General features: G+C 37.5%; 2 protein-coding genes across 3 annotated transcripts; one reads left to right on the forward strand and one right to left on the reverse strand.

The window, feature by feature from the left end:
- Positions 1 to 68: 68 nt before the first annotated feature.
- Positions 69 to 13,003, reverse strand: nt5c2a (5'-nucleotidase, cytosolic IIa). 2 transcript variants are annotated; one of them, XM_057341500.1, is made up of 19 exons: positions 12,957 to 13,003; positions 11,622 to 11,740; positions 11,172 to 11,210; positions 10,321 to 10,394; positions 5,898 to 6,015; positions 5,711 to 5,806; positions 5,417 to 5,508; positions 5,239 to 5,296; positions 4,985 to 5,078; positions 4,842 to 4,895; positions 4,660 to 4,743; positions 4,507 to 4,548; positions 4,002 to 4,109; positions 3,840 to 3,906; positions 3,591 to 3,761; positions 3,378 to 3,429; positions 3,012 to 3,072; positions 2,756 to 2,932; positions 69 to 2,277 (listed from the first exon to the last, which is right to left on the reverse strand). In XM_057341500.1, the coding sequence occupies exons 2-19, from the start codon at positions 11,720 to 11,722 to the stop codon at positions 2,044 to 2,046; spliced, it is 1,722 nt and encodes a 573-aa protein (XP_057197483.1). In that variant the 5' UTR covers positions 11,723 to 11,740; positions 12,957 to 13,003; the 3' UTR covers positions 69 to 2,043. The 2 variants fall into 2 exon arrangements, with proteins under 2 accessions (XP_057197483.1, XP_057197484.1); XM_057341501.1 differs by lacking the exon at positions 11,172 to 11,210.
- Positions 13,004 to 15,257: 2,254 nt separating this feature from the next.
- inaa (internexin neuronal intermediate filament protein, alpha a) lies at positions 15,258 to 17,923 on the forward strand. The gene is made up of 3 exons (XM_057342789.1): positions 15,258 to 16,356; positions 16,986 to 17,110; positions 17,233 to 17,923. The coding sequence occupies exons 1-3, from the start codon at positions 15,295 to 15,297 to the stop codon at positions 17,474 to 17,476; spliced, it is 1,431 nt and encodes a 476-aa protein (XP_057198772.1). The 5' UTR covers positions 15,258 to 15,294; the 3' UTR covers positions 17,477 to 17,923.
- The last annotated feature ends 118 nt before the right edge of the window (positions 17,924 to 18,041 follow it).

The following is an 18,041-nucleotide window of genomic DNA, read 5'->3' on the forward strand; positions in this document are numbered from 1 at the left end:
AAGGACAGCAGCGAAATGCAGGTTTTAGGAGAAAAAGCAGCTGTAACTGAATGACCACAAGGGGGAGCTGCAAAACAGATTTGCCCTTTATTCTCACATAACCGCTTTTATATTAAGTGACATAATATGAAAACCAAGCCAGTGTGTAGCACACTTTACAGATGGGGAAAAAACTGTAAAGTAATGACAGCATTCTGATTTATTTCTATAGTAAAACGACAGTCGTCACATTGTCTGTAAATACAGTTCTCCCTGTAAAGCACAACAGAAAAAAAACAGAAAAAATGCATGTTGATAAAAAAAGGAAACTATTTTGAATTCACACACATTGGGCAGCACTGTTTTCAATTCACACAAAATCAAACAAACCCAGAGATGTCAAACAATTATAAAATACAGACAAATCAAACATAATGAATGCAAATAAGCCCCCATGTACAGTAGATTTAACTTAACCTACGATCAAACATAAAAAAGGCTGTCATTTTGTTAAAGTAACAATTTTATAAACTCAAATATATCAAAATTACGCAGTAAAGCCATAAAATCTCTATAATCCTCAAGAAAATCTGTAGTTTGTCAAAATCCTGAACAGTCTTCAATTATGGATGCATCACTTCACTCTCTATGCTTCTTTATAAATTATAATGGCAACGTTTACTTGAGTAAACCACATTCCCATTTTTTCTTTCGAAATACTGTTACAAACAAACCAAAAGTTACAGTTAGGTTACAGTTTTACATATGGATGCACATTGGTATTAATTCAAAGCAACAAGCAACTCAAGCAAAAACAAAACAAAACAAAACCACTGCTGGGCTTGAGCTCTGTGTCAATCAAAAAACAAGGTTAACCCTTTACATAACAGAACCCTGATCAAGTTTATGACACACAAGCAAACATGGGTCCAGGTCCATGAGACTAGTTAGTTACTGTAGTTTCTACCCCGGTACACATTACAACAGCAAAGAAACCTTTGTTATGACCGAGTGTGATTAAGGGATGAGCCTTCTTTTGGTCCACTGTCACCCACAATGCTTTGTGTCCATTGGCAAGTGCAACTCAATACATTCAAACCAGCTTTTAATCCTAAATCACCTTCTACAACCAAATGCTATGCTGTTTACACTAATGTCAAACAAAGTTACTTCAAATTTTAATATTCATTTGAAAACATCCGGTAGAACAATATACCGCTGGATATAAAAATAGTAAATAATCTATGATCTAGATTCAAGGTCTAATAACACAGTGACCATGGCGAGTGCATAAGACAAATTTCAGCGTTGGCTTTTTCCTCCAAGTGTTTAGTAACCAATGTAAAGGTGAGGTTGAATCCTACAACTCCTAAGAAACCTGAAACCCTGTAACCAACACTTCACCGATGCATAAAATGGCAACAGTTGCATTATTTCAATGTATGCTCGGATCACCGAATAACATGACAGCGATTTGCATTCTAACAGTTCTAATGAAAGAAAAGATCAGTCAGAGGGGAGCAACTTTGTACTGGATAAGCTTTCATTGTTGCTGTGACATCACTAAAGTAATAATTCCCAGCATGCTCTGTGGCTCATTGCTGAAAATATGCAATCTATTATACTCCTTGAAGCCACAATAAGAGTGTAAGCATGCTATACAAGCTTAAATAGACCAGCGACAGAATTTGTAACTGTTTTACATGTTCCCTTAATATCATGCAAATGTCATTTGTTGAGTATTCACATCACCATGTTACCAAAACAAACATTTTCCATTGCATTTTTAAGTGAGACCAGGGCTCACAGACAAATACAGTATACCTTATTAAAAAATAAGAAGCCGGATTTACAAAAGCCCCAGTTCAGCTTCATACTCTCATCAGACATTAAACTCTAAATACTGAAACTGGTACAGTAATCTTTAGAATAGACAGTGCAAGAAATAAACATACTCTTATATCTTTTAAAATATATGGCTGAATGCTATAAACATACTTTTTGAAATAGAAGATGCATGTGTTAAGAACCAGAATCCAGTTAACAGTGATGTCAAAGGTCAACTTATTCTTCCTCTTCCTCCTCTTCGTCGTCATCTTCATCGTGGCAGTGGGTGATTTCCTGCGGGGTCTGAGGGAAGAGGTGGGGTGGATTGATCTCGCTTATGGAGCGGGTCAGCTGGTGTCTCTTACACTCTCTCTCTCTGAAGTCAATTGAGTGGCGGTTGCGTGTTGCCATGGGCGACTCCATGTCATTAATGTCCACGTGAGTGTGCTCCACGGTGGACTCGTGAGGCATCTAAACATAAACCACAGCTTGAGTTTATTACATGAAATCGGACTTTCTCCATGGTTTTATAATACCGTTGCTGCACATTACAGTTGGGTGGTGTAAACAAATTTGAAAGTACAACATTTATAGTACTTTAATGTTATATGAATACACTGTATATTATTTTAACTGGAATATCAACAAAAACATTTATCTATGAAATAGTCAATGTAACGTCGATTGAAAAAAACGCAATCTTATTATTCATGGCAAATTGAAATCTGGCACCCGTGTAAACACAGCTACTTTGTTTAACTTTCAACAAATAACATTGTTTTCTTTTTTATTAAATGAATATGATGAGCATCATCGCATCATCATAAAACACACGTCAGAAATTGAATCGTATATCTATATTACCGTCGCATGTGCCAATGTTGCATGACAACCATAAAGTAATATTTTTTCATGCCCATCACAACTGTATCGTGTTTGTTGACCTCACCAGTACATGGGCGGCTCTGAACAGGTAGCTGAAGGGATAGTACAGGAGATTGATGAAGGACGCAGCATACAGATCAGCGTAACGCATCACTTGAGATGCAAACAGAGTCTGACGAGAGCCACTGCGGAACAGGCTTCCCATCATCCCATAGCACATGTCCATGTCATGGGTTACTTTCTGAAAAGATTAGGCAACACACAACACATTAGAATGAAGCAAATGATGGTGCTTGATCTCTGTGTATAAGTAAACGTACCTTAATTCTCCTCTGAAGTGAACTGATATCAGGCCTCTCATTGCTGCTACTGTCCAAATGCCTGTGGAGAGAAGAAAGATGGCGAGTTTGTGACTTAATACAATAACGACTAATTAAAGTCTGAAACAAATCTGAAAGTGTTGAAAAAGGGATGGAGACTGCAGAGTAAGGGAAAGGGAGGGTACAGTGGAGGGTGAAAGTGACGACAGAGTTAAATATAGGAGAAGCAGTGAGCAATTGGTTTTAAATAGAAGGGAATGCTGACTCCATTTTCCCGCATATCAAACAGCAGTGCTTCTCTAGGGGCGAGAATCGCATGCCAATGGATAGACAAACATCAGAGCGAAGGTTTGTGGTGGTACCTACTTGTAGAGCTCTGCCAAGAAAATATCCAGACTCTGCAACTCTTCAAACAGTGCTGTGAAATAAAAAAAAGAACATGGTGAACTGGAGTTCGGTGAACTAGTGAACTCTACCCCCCTTGATCATCTCCCATTGATCACTTCTATCTATGTCACAGCCCTGCAGATTCCTTCGTGTTGAACCTTATAAATGACCCATACAAAGATTCTGACTCACAGCTCTTGTCAGTCCACACGTGCAGCTCCTGAGCCAGCTCAGGAATCACCAGAAATGTTCTCCAGCCCTGACGCTTCTTTGACTTAAGGATGTCCCCAAAGATGTGGTCGCCGATGTACAAAATGTCCTTCCCCTTTGCTCCCAGCAGATCACACACTATGTCCGAGGAACCTGAAGAGAAAAACATCCAATCAGGCAATTCTCGCAAAATTGACAAAATAAACAAGACAAGCACGTATATTATCTTACCACCAGAATACACTATGCCATGCTGCAAGGGACCTGTATATGTCCCGATCTTCAGCCTCCCAGTGGTCTACAAGAAAATACATGGCTGAATCAATGACTCAAGGAAAAAAAGAGTAAGTGTAGGCAATGGCACCCGACACATGTCGGTGTAGAAAAGCTTACCGTGTCCACCTGTCTCAGGACTGTTCCCTCCCCAAAGAACAAAGGCTTTCTGGCATCCACCAAAATGAGGTCAAAGTAGGACTGCCAGGGCCGATGAGGTGTACCCGCCTGTAATAAAGAAATAATAGATTCAGTCTGTCACTGTCATACGCTGTGAAAGCGCAATGCAATTAGTTCACGTATGGCCCTTGACACACACTGTCATTCTGTTCATAAATGCTTACCCAATATTTGATGATAGTATGCTTTAATAAAAATCTTCCGACTTTGAGCCCAACGGGTACACAGACGAGCCATAACTGTTTATTAACAGTTAACCCTCGGGGAGTTCCACCACTACAACTAATGTTGTTTAAGGTTTTCTACACAGTTATGAGGCAGATGTGTATTGACCGTTTTTTACTGGACATATTTATTTTATTGGGGACCTGAGCCAAAACAATAAAAAAACTAACAATGTACCAATGGTAAACTAGTGTACCTTGAAAATGGTTAGCTGACTTACCTTTGGACCATGTGGAAATTCAAACAAGTATGTCATGATTTTCTGAAAAAGATTTAAAAAAAAGGATGTTAAGAGTATCTTTTCTGGAACCCCTTTGTAATACATACCAAAAACAAAATCAGTATTTTTATTAAAATATAGAGATTAACTCACATCTGTGTACTTGTAATCACTGTTGGTAACAAGGAACACTTTGGAAACTTCATTCATTCGACTTAAAAGCAAGGGCAATTTGGCCTAGATGAGGAATACCCAAAGGAAAAACACAGAAAACAATTATTATGTGAATAAATAATAAACAATCAATTTATAATGTGATCATTTGTTTGACTTACATCCTTCACCACATATTTCTCCAAATTCTCGACTGTCTTCTCCTTCAGTGACCCCTAATATATCAGAGAGAAGCAAACGTCAATAACACGAAACCCATAAAGACTCTAACATCATAGCAGTCAAAACGACATGCATTTTTTACCTTGAAATGGACCCAATCCACAGCATCTCTGACATCCTGAAACATACTCTTGAAGGACATCTCCAGATCTCCATCTTTAAAGCCTGTTTCACAACTGTGGCAGAAATCGAAACAAAAACATATAAAGTCAGTTCAGTGAAAAATGTAGCTTTGGAAATAAAAGAGATTGTCTACTTCCCCCATCATCTGATTTCTGATGTCAGAAACCCTCAAATACAATTGTGAGAGTAACCATTTCAGGGTATAAAACAAACCTTTTGTATCTGGCACAACTAGTGAAGAAGTCAACCAGGCAGGCAAAGAGGTACGTCTCTGACAAAGAACAAAACAAACTATGTTGACCAAGACAAATAAACTCTGTTTTATATTTATTATATTGATATTGCTTTAAAAATGTTCTACTATGTGTTTTTAGAACTAAAGACTCATCACCTGGTAGGTTGAAGAGTGTGTTGAGGATGTAGAATCGCTCTGTATCTCCACGCTGGATGAATTTATTTGGGTAAAGCTCTCTTATCTCTGGACTACACATAAAAATGAAGAAATAAGAATATGTAAAACTTCTTGCCAGGCTCCTAATTAATGTCCACAAAATAATTTATGCAAACAAATACACCTCTTATAATCTTGACTGGAAATAAATGACTTGGGTTAAAAAACAAAAACAAATTGAGAAGTATATAACCACAGCATCGAATCGCTCTTAACTTATCTGCCTCGACTCACCCACGGAGGAAGTTGAAACCATGAGCGCACACAAGGATGTTTCCGTATGTATCTACTTTCAGCAGGTTTCCATACAATGCATCAAAAACCAAGCCTCTGCAATGTAAACAGAATGTGCGTGAATTTAACCATGCAGTAGTAAAAAAACGTGAAACTGGCACTATAACTGAAGGATCTTTCAAATCACCTTGTTGGAAAAGCAGGATCATAGACAAAGTTTAGCAGCTCTTGTGGGTAACCAATGGAAACCATTCTTTCCACAGTCAGATCAAAGCCAAGTGATTCATACTCTGGAGATTTGTACACTATTGACAGAACAGAGAGAAGACAGAAAGAAGGTGTCCAGTTTTAATTTGGTCAACATAGCAATGATGATTTATGAAATTGTGTAACTGCTATTTAACATCTACTTTCTATGCCAGTAAAAGGAACTGAATGACATCAGTAAGGAAGCAATGAAAGGAACTTAATATTCTAAGAAATGTATAGCAAATTCTATCAATTTTATCCTTGGCATTTCTGTGAACATCTCCATTTCTAGAAAGCCGTGCTTTAGCAGATGGTGCCCGTCATTTTCTATTTTAAACAGGCCTTCTTTTCACAGAACACCATTTTAAACTTCAATGCGGAGTAATCTATAAGTGGACTTTGCTTAGGGCTCTATGAAATCCTTTAATTTTTTCCCAAATTCCGTTTTTTTCCGTTTTTCCACATGAGAAAATATTTAAGTAAACTATAATATTCACTTATAAACTATATTTAAAAAAACTACAGTGGATACTTTGAACCATACAAGGAAAACAATCTGTAAAAATAGGGTATAATGTACTTAACTATGTTAATAAACCAGAACATAATCTTTCTTTCTTTTGTTTTCAGGTCTACTTAAATTTAAGTACTATTTTTATAATTTTGTGAGTGTTATAACTTATTCAAGTTAACCAGACTTTTATTTTGACAGTATTATGCCTGCAGTACACGCCATAGACATATATAACCTGGACGCCTCATTGTCCGCTGGATCGTACGTCAACGCCGCCGCCATATTGGTGAGGGCAAAAGCTGACTCCAAAGACATACGAGTGAATGGCGGAGATGCAGTTTTCTGGATAACAGGCACAAATAATGGATTTTCACATTTTCTTATGACAACCATTAATTTTAAAGTAGGCTATAACAATCGAGATATGATGTGACTAGAGACATGATAAAGTTGTATCAAGCACAAGTTCTCCCATTGGGTTCAGTGGACTTTTAGTGTACTGTTGCCCTCACTAATATGGCGGTGCCGTTGACGTTATCGCAGCAGCAGAGCAAAGCAGCCAATGCTATTTTTATAATTTTGTGAGTGTTATAACTTATTCAAGTTAAACAGACTTTTATTTTGACAGTATTATGCCTGCAGTACACGCCATAGACATATATAACCTGGACACCTCATTGTCCGCTGGATCGTACGTCAACGCCGCCGCCATATTGGTGAGGGCAAAAGCTGACTCCAAAGACATACGAGTGAATGGCGGAGATGCAGTTTTCTGGATAAAAACACAACATCGTTTTCATTTCTCAACTTATTTCATATCTTTTCTATTTAAGTGGAGTACAGAAACGTTTTGGCTCCAGTTACTAATGCTACGGAGCACGTTTTGTTGCTTGCTTTCTGATTAATCTGATTAAACTTTAACATGTAATGTCACTCACTGTCTAGGACCGCAATTGTTTTTAAAAAAAAGTTGACTTTAACGCAAGGAATCTGGCTGACCTGTACGCGCTCACTCAATGGATCCAGAGATGAACTGACAGGATTACCTCCAGTTAAGTGGCCTGACATCTATACCTACCAGACAGAGAAACCAAGTGTTTACAGTAAAGATTGAACTGAGAGACATCTATAGATGTCTGCGTGTGCTAACAGTGGCAAACGTTAGCAAATGCATTTACTTGAGCACAGACCTGACACATAACATGAGCCTTGAATTCTCACTGTTCCCTCTCCCTTTATACTAATGCACTTGTGACAACTAAAAATAGATGACAAACAGTTTCTTTTACATTTAGTTTCTGGCCGATAGTTAACTGCTACTTGTATAACTAACAAAGTTAGCGAGCATATCCTATGCATTCAAAAGTTAACGCTATGAGAAAAATAACCTTGTTCCCCAGTTTATGATTTAGGCATACGGGAGATATTTGTAGACACATACCCAAATCATAATCCACACCAACAAAAGACAGTAGTTTTTAATCTTAGGTTACAATATAAGAATCGAGATATGATGTGACTAGAGACATGATAAAGTTGTATCAAGCACAAGTTCTCCCATTGGGTTCAGTGGGCTTTTAGTGTACTGTTGCCCTCACTAATATGGCGGCGCCGTTGACGTTATCGCAGCAGCAGAGCAAAGCAGCCAATGCGGCGTCTAGGTATTTATTATATCTATCTATGGTACACGCAATCTAACCACTTTTAATACAGACACGCAAAAAGCAAGCAGATTATTTAAACCGCATCTGAATAATTCTAACGTTATTCATAGCACAATTAGCATTTTGTTAGCTGTTTAAATTTACTTTCTGTTCAAGAAGTTATACATTTGCCAGATTCCGTGCCATTCCGTGTTTATACAAAAATAATACATTTTTACGTCTGGATTGCGTGATTCCGTCTGCGTTTTCCGCATTGCGGAAATCATAGGGCCCTATTTGCTACAGCAGCTACTGGTGTCTCTTAGTGTCAACAAGAGAACACAGAGCAGGTTAATGGAACCTTGTAAAACTAGATTCTAACAAGACCACTGGAGACACAAAACCCATGTTTAATTCAAAAAGGTGAGCGCCTTATCAGGAGTCAAATCTTCAGCCGGGATACAAAGCAGGGCTGCGTTTCCCGATTACGTTGTCTCTTAGCACGCTACGAAGACTCTAAAGGTACACCTTAACTACAGTTATACCTTTTCTAGGCGTGTTTCCCGAACTATACCTTAGGAGGTTACTTTCTTACGTCTTAGCAGGTGTTGTCCATGGCGGTGGTGCTGAATTAATGGATATCGATCATTCGACAATCAACTATTCACTCTACACAGGGACTGCTTCACCGCGTTATGTGAGGTAGCGGCATTCTTTATAAAATAATCACTTTAGAAATAGCTGAAGTTGCATTTATTAGGACTCATAGGATAAAAATAAACCAAATTTCAAACTAAATCCAACCATGGATATTATTTAATTGTGAAATGAGAACCTGCAATCTCATGCCCAAATGTATCAACCCATTACACTAACTGGCAGTATGGTCATTTCTATCAAAGGTTCTCAAACTTTGGGTCATAAGGAGGGTCACGCAAAGCCACTTGCTGTTGCGGTGCATTAAAAAGGTTTATTCCAGCAACTAACAATTAGACTTGTATAGTTCACACGTTTATTGTGCGTGGACACTGGATGCGCAAGCGGTGAATTACAGCACGAAGCATGTAGCTTATGGCCGCGTTTATTAAAACATTAAAATATAATCAAGATTATTAATCGCACTTACAATATCAAGGGGAATAATATACAGTAAACAAGTATGCCATAATTGTGCAGCCCTACAATAAGGTATTTTGATATCGCAATTAAATGTATTCATTCATGACAAGAAAAATAATAAGTAAAGGGAGTGAATGTGTGTTTTCTTCCCTATTTTCTACTTAAAAGGTGTTAGAATTTTATTTATAGACTGCGATGTAAATAAGACTTTTTTCACAGTGGCCACTAGCAGGGTGAACTCTTAACAGTGATAATAAGGTATAGCCAAGAGCGCTCCAGACCAACCTTCCGAACGTATGACTTACAGAAGGTATACTTAACTAAGAACATTTCGGGAAACACATATTTACGATAAGGTACAACTTAAGGTATAACTTAAGAACGACACAGCTATAAGAAGGTTTCGGGAAACGGGGCCCAGGTCAGGAAATGGGAAGGTACTCAGATTACAACCCTGCTTCACTTCCACTGCCCTTGAGAGGGGTACTATTACCAACTTTTGATCAAAGAATCCAGAACACATGCACAGCATCAGTTATCAATCAGTAAACTCTATAACCATCATGTCTTTCAATGCATGTACTATAAACATTAGCACTTGGACCTCATCACAATATTAACTAGATCTGCAAAACAACATTTTCTTAGTGACCAGAAAGCCTTTTGCTTGAAAGACAGGAAGGAAACGACAACCCTGTGACCAAGCTTTAAGGGATCCCAAACTGTTGGAACTGTCAATATAGCAACAGGGTTCAACCGTTATAAAAAAAGAACATGTCCAGCTAAAGATTTATTCTTAGATAGCATAACATGCTGTCCAACATTGAGCTCAGATTGACTAGTGGTAAAGTAAAAATAGTTGTGGAATAAAACATTTTGTAAACAGCATTTGTAAGCAAGCATTTTTCCAAATATCGTTGTCTGTGTTCATCAGAACAAAGACATTTATACAGATTTGGAACAACTTCATTGTTTGGGTGAACTGTTCCTTTAACAGCCCCTTTTCAACTTACTTCAAATTGTGTCAATTCAAAACAACTGGCAATGCAACAATAAAAAGGCAAAATGCAGAAAGTTATTCTTACCTGCTAGAGTGTAATCCATATCAAAGCCAAAGCTTTTGATCTTCTCCATTGCCAAACTTCTGTTGACAAATACTCTGAGGGGGTAAACAAGAAAATCAATACTAGCCAATGTTATTCAATATCTCTCACTTGTAAAGAGTGTTAAAATTATCAGACTATTATTCCGGCACAATCTGTAAACTGTGTGGCTGTGATGGAGTTAATATTAATATAGATAATAAGCAACACTGACCAATAACTCACATCTCTCTCTACTGGCACAAAATATGAATTCGGTTAAATTGCATTTATTCTTTGTTTACCCAACAACAGCAAAATATAAGATGCATAGAACGGCTATAGGCAATATCCCTTGATTTCCCACTTAATCAAGTTTTCAGGAAAGAAATTAGCTGGTCATTGTTTCAAAACAAAAACACCAATACAAATTTAAGTCTGCTGTGACAACTCTGTGTTAATAACAAAGCATAAAACCACTCATATACTGATTTTTGAAATACTTGAAAAGTTATTATGAGTCATCAAATAAAAATATCACTTAACAAACATTAAACCAGATATCCATCTCTTTAAATGAATAGCTCTTTTATGTTTTACTAGCAATGCACTTCCAGGAAAGCATTAAACATGAATTTGCATTTACTCTGGAACGAATGAGCTGCTACACTACAGGGAAATGATGTGTTACAGAGCATGAAGAAAGCCAGAGGAAAAATGAAGAAGTCATCTCACTCTTTTGTTCATTGTATTTATAATGCTGTGATGATTATATGGTAAAAATGACAATTACAAAACAATTAGAAAATGACAATCAGTCAGCAATTCACATCAACAACAAAACTTTGGCATACCTCATAGAAGGATGACAATGGGCCAGTTCCTGCGGTAAGCTTTGTAATAAAGGAATACATGGACTGTACATTATACCAGTACATACAGACTAATGTACGGCACTTCATGAAGAACTGCTCTTTCTGCCTCTTAATGTTTGTTCTACAGAACACTTTGCTAATGTACGTGAATATATTTACATGTAACTGAGGATTACTCTTACTAAACAAGTCTTTGCCACAAGCACAGCATTTTTGAAACTTGTAAGTATTATGCTGACAGGACAAATTTACCTGCCAGAATGCATTAAAGAATTAAGCCGACTCAGTTAGGAAATACAGGCTTTGTTAAACATAATATTAGTGCATGCACATCTTGTCAACAAGCATGACTTTTTTTCAGCTCAAGTAGCATCTGATATAATGGCAATGCCATACAAAGCTACTAACATTGGTGAAATGTATGATTACCTGTGATGCACATCTCTTCTGTACTTCTTCATTGATAAACCATCCATGTTGGCTGGAAGTTCAGCATAATTTTGGAGCCGATCACTCCAAGATGTCGTCATCTTTAACAGTTATTAAGTCTGAGAAAGATACACATATTTCTCAGTTTTTCTACAATTCACATGATACATAATGTGGCTATGGGTATAACGAAATAAAATGAAAAATGAAAACTAGTGTATCAGAGGTTACTTTTCCACCACATTATTTAAATTACTGGATTATAGCTCAGTCTGCTAATATTATTATTTAAAACTCAACAACAACAGAGGAGACAAATAAACCAATAATAAAGATACTGAGCACATGTCCATCAATACATATAATTCACCCAAGTACATTATTTATCATTCTTTTAAAAAGTCGGTGGAACAGCTGGCAAGTGTATTTCCTGTTTGTCAGACTTCCATTAAAAGCATAAAAACACACAAAGCTGCAAGCTACCTGAAACATAACCCTTAAAATATTTATAAATATTGATATAATGGGCATATTATAATGGGCTGATTGTGGCGACATGAAAGGGATACTTCACCCAAAAATGAAAATTCTGTCATCATTTACTTACCTTAGAGTTGTTCCAAATGTGTATACATTTCTTTGTTCTGATGAACACAGAGAAAGATATTTGGAATAATGCTTATAACTAAACAGGTCTCAACACCCATTGACTACCATAGTAGGAATAAAACAATGGTAGTCAAAAGTGCCTCAGAACTGTTTTCTGTCCTACATTCTTCAAAACGTCTTATTTTGTGTTCAACGTAAATTGTCCTACTATGGGAGTCAATGGGTGTTGAGATCTGTTTGGTTACAAGCATCATTCCAAATATCTTTCTCTGTGTTCATCAGAACAAAGAAATGTATACACATTTGGAACAACTCGAAGGTGAGTAAATGATGACAGAATTTTTCATTTTTGGGTGAAGTATCACTTTAACATTAGATAAGTTATGTCTGATGCACATTTAACACTGCAGCCTCTTTCAAATAAACAACAATTTGCAACGTAAAACTCGCAGATAAACAGATTTACAGTTAACGAAAAATATTAAAGCATAATTATGAGCAGCTCTTTCTTCGTGCTCATGCAGTTCCGTGATTGCAAAGTTAGCACATCAGCTAATTCACATTCCTTTAGTTTTGAGCCACCGGAAACTAATATATTAAATGAAGGAATTCTATTAACGAAAGTCGTCATAAGAATGACACGCACATCTTCTGCAACGATTTAACAGCACGACTAGTGTTTACAGAAACGGTTTTATTGTCGCGCTCTGTCAGTTGGCTACTTACCTCGCAGCCTTCAGTGAGCAACAACTGCAGCTCTGCGCTATCTCCGCACTGCGCATGCGCAGACATAGTAAGCGCATAAATCACTTATGATTACAACATTCAACTTTCTATTAAACACACAAGTAAATCACATCTTTTAGTCAAATATAACACTATATAACAGTATAGACAACCTGTGGATATTATGGCATACAAACATACATATAGATGGCAAAATGTAATTTACAAGTGGGGCGCACAGAACGGTTACAGTGAGACTATATTTACTGACACGTGGTTGTTTCTGTTGCATTATTGTGATCAGATTAATGATCAACAGCAGAAATCAATGGTCAACCAAAACTGCGAAAAGAAGGATCGCATTAGAAGAGAAATGTTGCCATCTACTGGTTGTCAACTGTTCACCATGTTTCCAGAGTTTTTAACAAGTAATTTAAAGCCACAATATGGAAGAATTTTGTTATGAAATATCCAAAAATCACTTGCACAGTGTGATACATTTCATGCAGTTGTGTACTTACATTATCCCAAATGTTCCCAAGAATGTGCAAATCCAGAGAAATTCCTATTTAAAATAATGGCCCGTCCCTTGACTCCCTTGTAATTGTCGTATATCAGTGACTTAATATCCAGTGCTTCGCACTAGCCTCAGTTTCCGGTTGTAGAAACTACGGCAACACGCAAATGCGGAAGTGGTTATACAGCATCTGGGACGCAGCATCTGTTGTTCTGTTATTATGGATCACGATTACTCTTTGGCGAGTAAAGGAGCCCCCAAAAAGTGTAAACGTAGGCCAAATGAGGCAAGCAGGCTTAAGGACAAACGAAGAAATAAAACAAGGATTCATATCCTTTTTTATATAAATAAAAGCGTTTTCTAAATGGAGAGAGCTTCGCGACCAACTTAGACTCGACAGAGACTCCGCTCTCGCAAGTGTTTTAATAGACAGGTAAGCACTTTTTTTATTGTACATGAAATACTCATGCACAGATTATTTGAATAGTTATGAATGCAGTTACTCTATGAAATACAACAGTATATGTCGCACAAAAATATGTAGCCAATAACGTTACTTGTAAATGCTGTGGGTTCGTTCCAATTTACTTTTTAAACGACGACTGTATGACTGTTTTAAACAGGTAAAACTGTGTAGCATTACGCTACCAAATCAATTGACAAAGTCCAATATCAGTCGCGGGCTATAGCATTACAGTCCACGTTTCTTGCAAGCTAATTCATTACGATGACATAAAATACAATTAATTCATTACCTCGTCCATGAACATGATGGGTGATGTCCATACACCTCTGGATGGTGAAAACGACATGTCCCATAATTCCACTCTCCTACATAACGTCATTTAGCTTCGCCTTTTGTTGTTGTTTCGAAAGTGCGCCATCTAGCGGTCCAAATTTTCCATATTGTGGCTTTAAGCAATTCTAACTACTTCGATCTGTCTGTTTATATCAAAAGACGCAAACTATACTTAAAACATTAAAATGAGATCAAGTGAAATTAAATGTGATATACTAATGAAACGAATCTTACTGCTGGAGGGGTGGAGGAAGTCTGATTTACATGTACACATAGACAACTTGTTTAAAAATAGATACATTAATAGTTTTTAGGTTATTTTACGCCTATTTAAGGATTTCTGCAGCAGTTGTTTGTACGTTATTATTAGATTTTAAAAAGTACCAATATCGGTAATTGGGATATAATATCTGTTTATAAAAAATGTAATAAATATAAATATTTGAAATTATTTTAAAAGAATGTAACATAATTAATTTTATACCACTTTGAAGATATATTAAACACTTCATGATATGCAAGTCTAGAAAATAAATTATACAAATAATACAAATTACAAAATACATTTTAAAATAGTATGAGATGTTTTAGCTGTGATATAGTCTCATTGTCTCATAATTTTGGCTTGCAGGCTTGCATGTGTTTTGTTTGTGACGGGGAAAAAAATGGTAGAATATTTTCAGAATATTATAAAGCCATAAAGAATTTAAGACGTTACATCATGACTAAATAATCAATGAAACTGTTGAAGTTCGGAGTCATGCAGCACTGCGCAAACCCGGACAGTTCCATCTACACGAGCTGTTTAAAATGGATCAGAAAATCTGCAAACTACTTTATGTATAAATTCACTGTCAACCCTGTTAGCATACAAACGAAATCAACGTTTTTAAGATATGAATATTATCATAATCTTGATTGTCACCACCAGAGGGAACATGTACGCGCAGATGAATGAGACCGTCCGCTGGGTATATAAAGAGAAGCACACCCATTTTTAGACTCCCTTAGTTGCTTCAAAGATGAGCTACGGGTCGAACCAGTACACGTCCTCATCCTACAGAAGGATATTTGGGGAAAGCCCTCGCTTTACGGGTTCCCCTTCTAGAATGAGCAATGTTTCTTCGCGGAGTTCCGTGTCTTCCAGCGGTTTCAGGTCTCAGTCGGTATCCCGCAGCAGCGCATCTCCTCCGGCGTACTACAAGAGATCTGGTCGATCGTCTTCTTTCTCCCCGGTCCATTTCGACACCGTGGACTTTTCGCAAGCATCCGTGGTAAACAACGAGTTCAAAATCGTCCGAACCAATGAAAAGGAACAACTGCAGGGTCTCAATGACCGTTTCGCAATGTTTATTGAGAAAGTGCGCAATCTGGAGCAGCACAATAAAGTGCTGGAGACCGAACTTGTGAGTCTGCGCCAGAGGCAGAACGAGCCGTCTAGACTTGCTGAACTCTATCAGCAAGAGATCAGAGATCTGCGAGCCCAGCTGGATGAAGTGAGCAGTGAAAAGTCCCATATTCTTATTGAACGAGACAGCATAGAGGAAGACTCGCATAAACTCCGAGGAAAGTTCGAGGACGAGATCAGAGCACGAGAAGAGGCCGAGCAGACTCTCAGGTCGTACAAAAAGGACGTGGATGATGCCACGATGGTGCGAGTGGACCTGGAAAGAAAACTCGAGTCCCTTTTGGACGAGATCAATTTTCTGAAGAAGGTGCATGACGAAGAGGTGGCGGATTTGACGAGTATGATCCAGGCAGCCCAGATATCTGTGGAAGTGGAGTTGTCTAAGCCCGATCTCACGTCGGCCCTCAAAGAGATCCGTGGCCAGTACGAAGTCATTGCGTCTAAAAACCAACAGTCCGCTGAAGAATGGTACAAATCAAAGTTTGCCAGTCTGAACGAACAAGCCATTAAAACCAGCGAGGCTATGAGAGCCACAAGGGAGGAGATCAATGACTACAGAAGACAACTGCAATCTAAAACCATCGAAATTGAAACACTGAGAGGAACAAACGAATCACTTGAACGACAGATCCGTGAGATGGAAGATGCGCACAATACCGAGGTCGCAGGTTATCAGGTAGGCTTTATTAAACTTATAATGTATTTTTTTCTTCGATTTTTTACTTGTTGGGACTTGAGGTGTTTACTTTGATCATGTACACTTGCCTAATCCCTTTTACACGTAATTCATGGCGTTTTGATAAGTGAAATGAGCTCAATGGTTTCTCTGCGGGCTCTGTCCATGGTGCTGAACTAATGCGCACGAGTTGGCCGAGGTTAATTCCACTAAGAGTCTCTTGATAAAGAGGATTTTGGCTTGTGCAAGGTCATGGTCACTTCGTGACAAAGGCCTCAAAGTTATTTTCCTTTCATGTTTACAACTGAAATACTTAACAAATGTGATCATGTAATAGCAACTATCTAAAATACCATACGCATTTCAGAATGATCTATTTCACCTAAAAGTGAAGAAAGTTAGACTGTAAATGAGATTAGCGTCTCTGAACCTCCTGCTGAGAGATTCAGTGAAAAAGAGATCAGCCTTTTTAAACAAGTCAGTCGAATTTAGGTGCAGACATTATGTACTGAATTACTTAATGTAATACATTTCTTAATACAGTATAGAACTTCTGTCATTTGATGGACATTGCGTGTAATGAGAAGGCTGGTGTTAAAATATTAACTATTTTCAATGCCATTTACCAGGAAACATTTGGGCAGCTGGACCTCGAGCTTAGAAACACAAAGAGTGAAATGGCTCATCACCTCAGAGAGTACCAGGACCTTCTGAATGTCAAGATGGCGCTCGACATTGAAATTGCAGCATACAGGTAGAGTACAAATTTTGTATGGTGTTACCATGTTAAATATGCGCAGAAAATTAATAGCATTGAATGTCACTGTATGACTTTATAAAATAACTTTTAATCAATCTTACTTAATATCTTCACAGGAAACTACTGGAGGGTGAAGAAACCCACTTCAGTTCTGGGGTGCATTTCTCCAGCGCACCCAGCATTAGTTACGGGTATCAGAGTCACTCCATTTCTACCTCAACTCGCAATCCCAAGAAAGAGAAAGAGGAAGAGACACAGCCTAAATCCAAAGCAGCTGCTAAGCGAGATGAAAATACTGAGGAAACAGCTGTCATTAAGAAGACAGAAAAAAGTGATAATGTTGATGTTAATTCCAACTAGAATGTTGCTATAGATTATGTAGTATTTAGTTGTTTCTCTAATAAGAACCTGTTTATTATTGTGTGATGTCAGTCTTAATGTTTGACACAGTAAACACTGCCAGTAGTTGTTTATGGTAAAACACTTTAATGTTACTGTGACAATGTTTGAAACACCATATCTAGAATGTTGGTTTCACATTCCAAAACTATTGCCTCAGATATGTTTTCCTAATTGTTGTACTTTAGCTTCAGGGATAGCATTTTAGCACTGTTAATGACCATAAACCATAATGTGAAAAGATGAGTGAGATACACAATAAACATTAATTTAATGATTTTAGATAGCATGCTTGTTGGGAGCATTGCGGCATATTTCTAACAAGGGACCAAAATTATTGAATCTTACATCAACTGTACCACATGTATGCCTTAACCACACCAAGAGCAGTAATTAAAATCTCACGATTATTAATATTTGTCTTGCTGTTTTTATTTAGAAACCACTCTCTCCAACATCAACAAACATGTATCACACATAAAATACATTTGTATCTCTATGTATTTTAGGTACTACATATTTAATC

Source organism: Triplophysa rosa, linkage group LG9, assembly GCF_024868665.1.
Source record: "Triplophysa rosa linkage group LG9, Trosa_1v2, whole genome shotgun sequence".
Lineage (NCBI taxonomy): Eukaryota > Metazoa > Chordata > Actinopteri > Cypriniformes > Nemacheilidae > Triplophysa > Triplophysa rosa.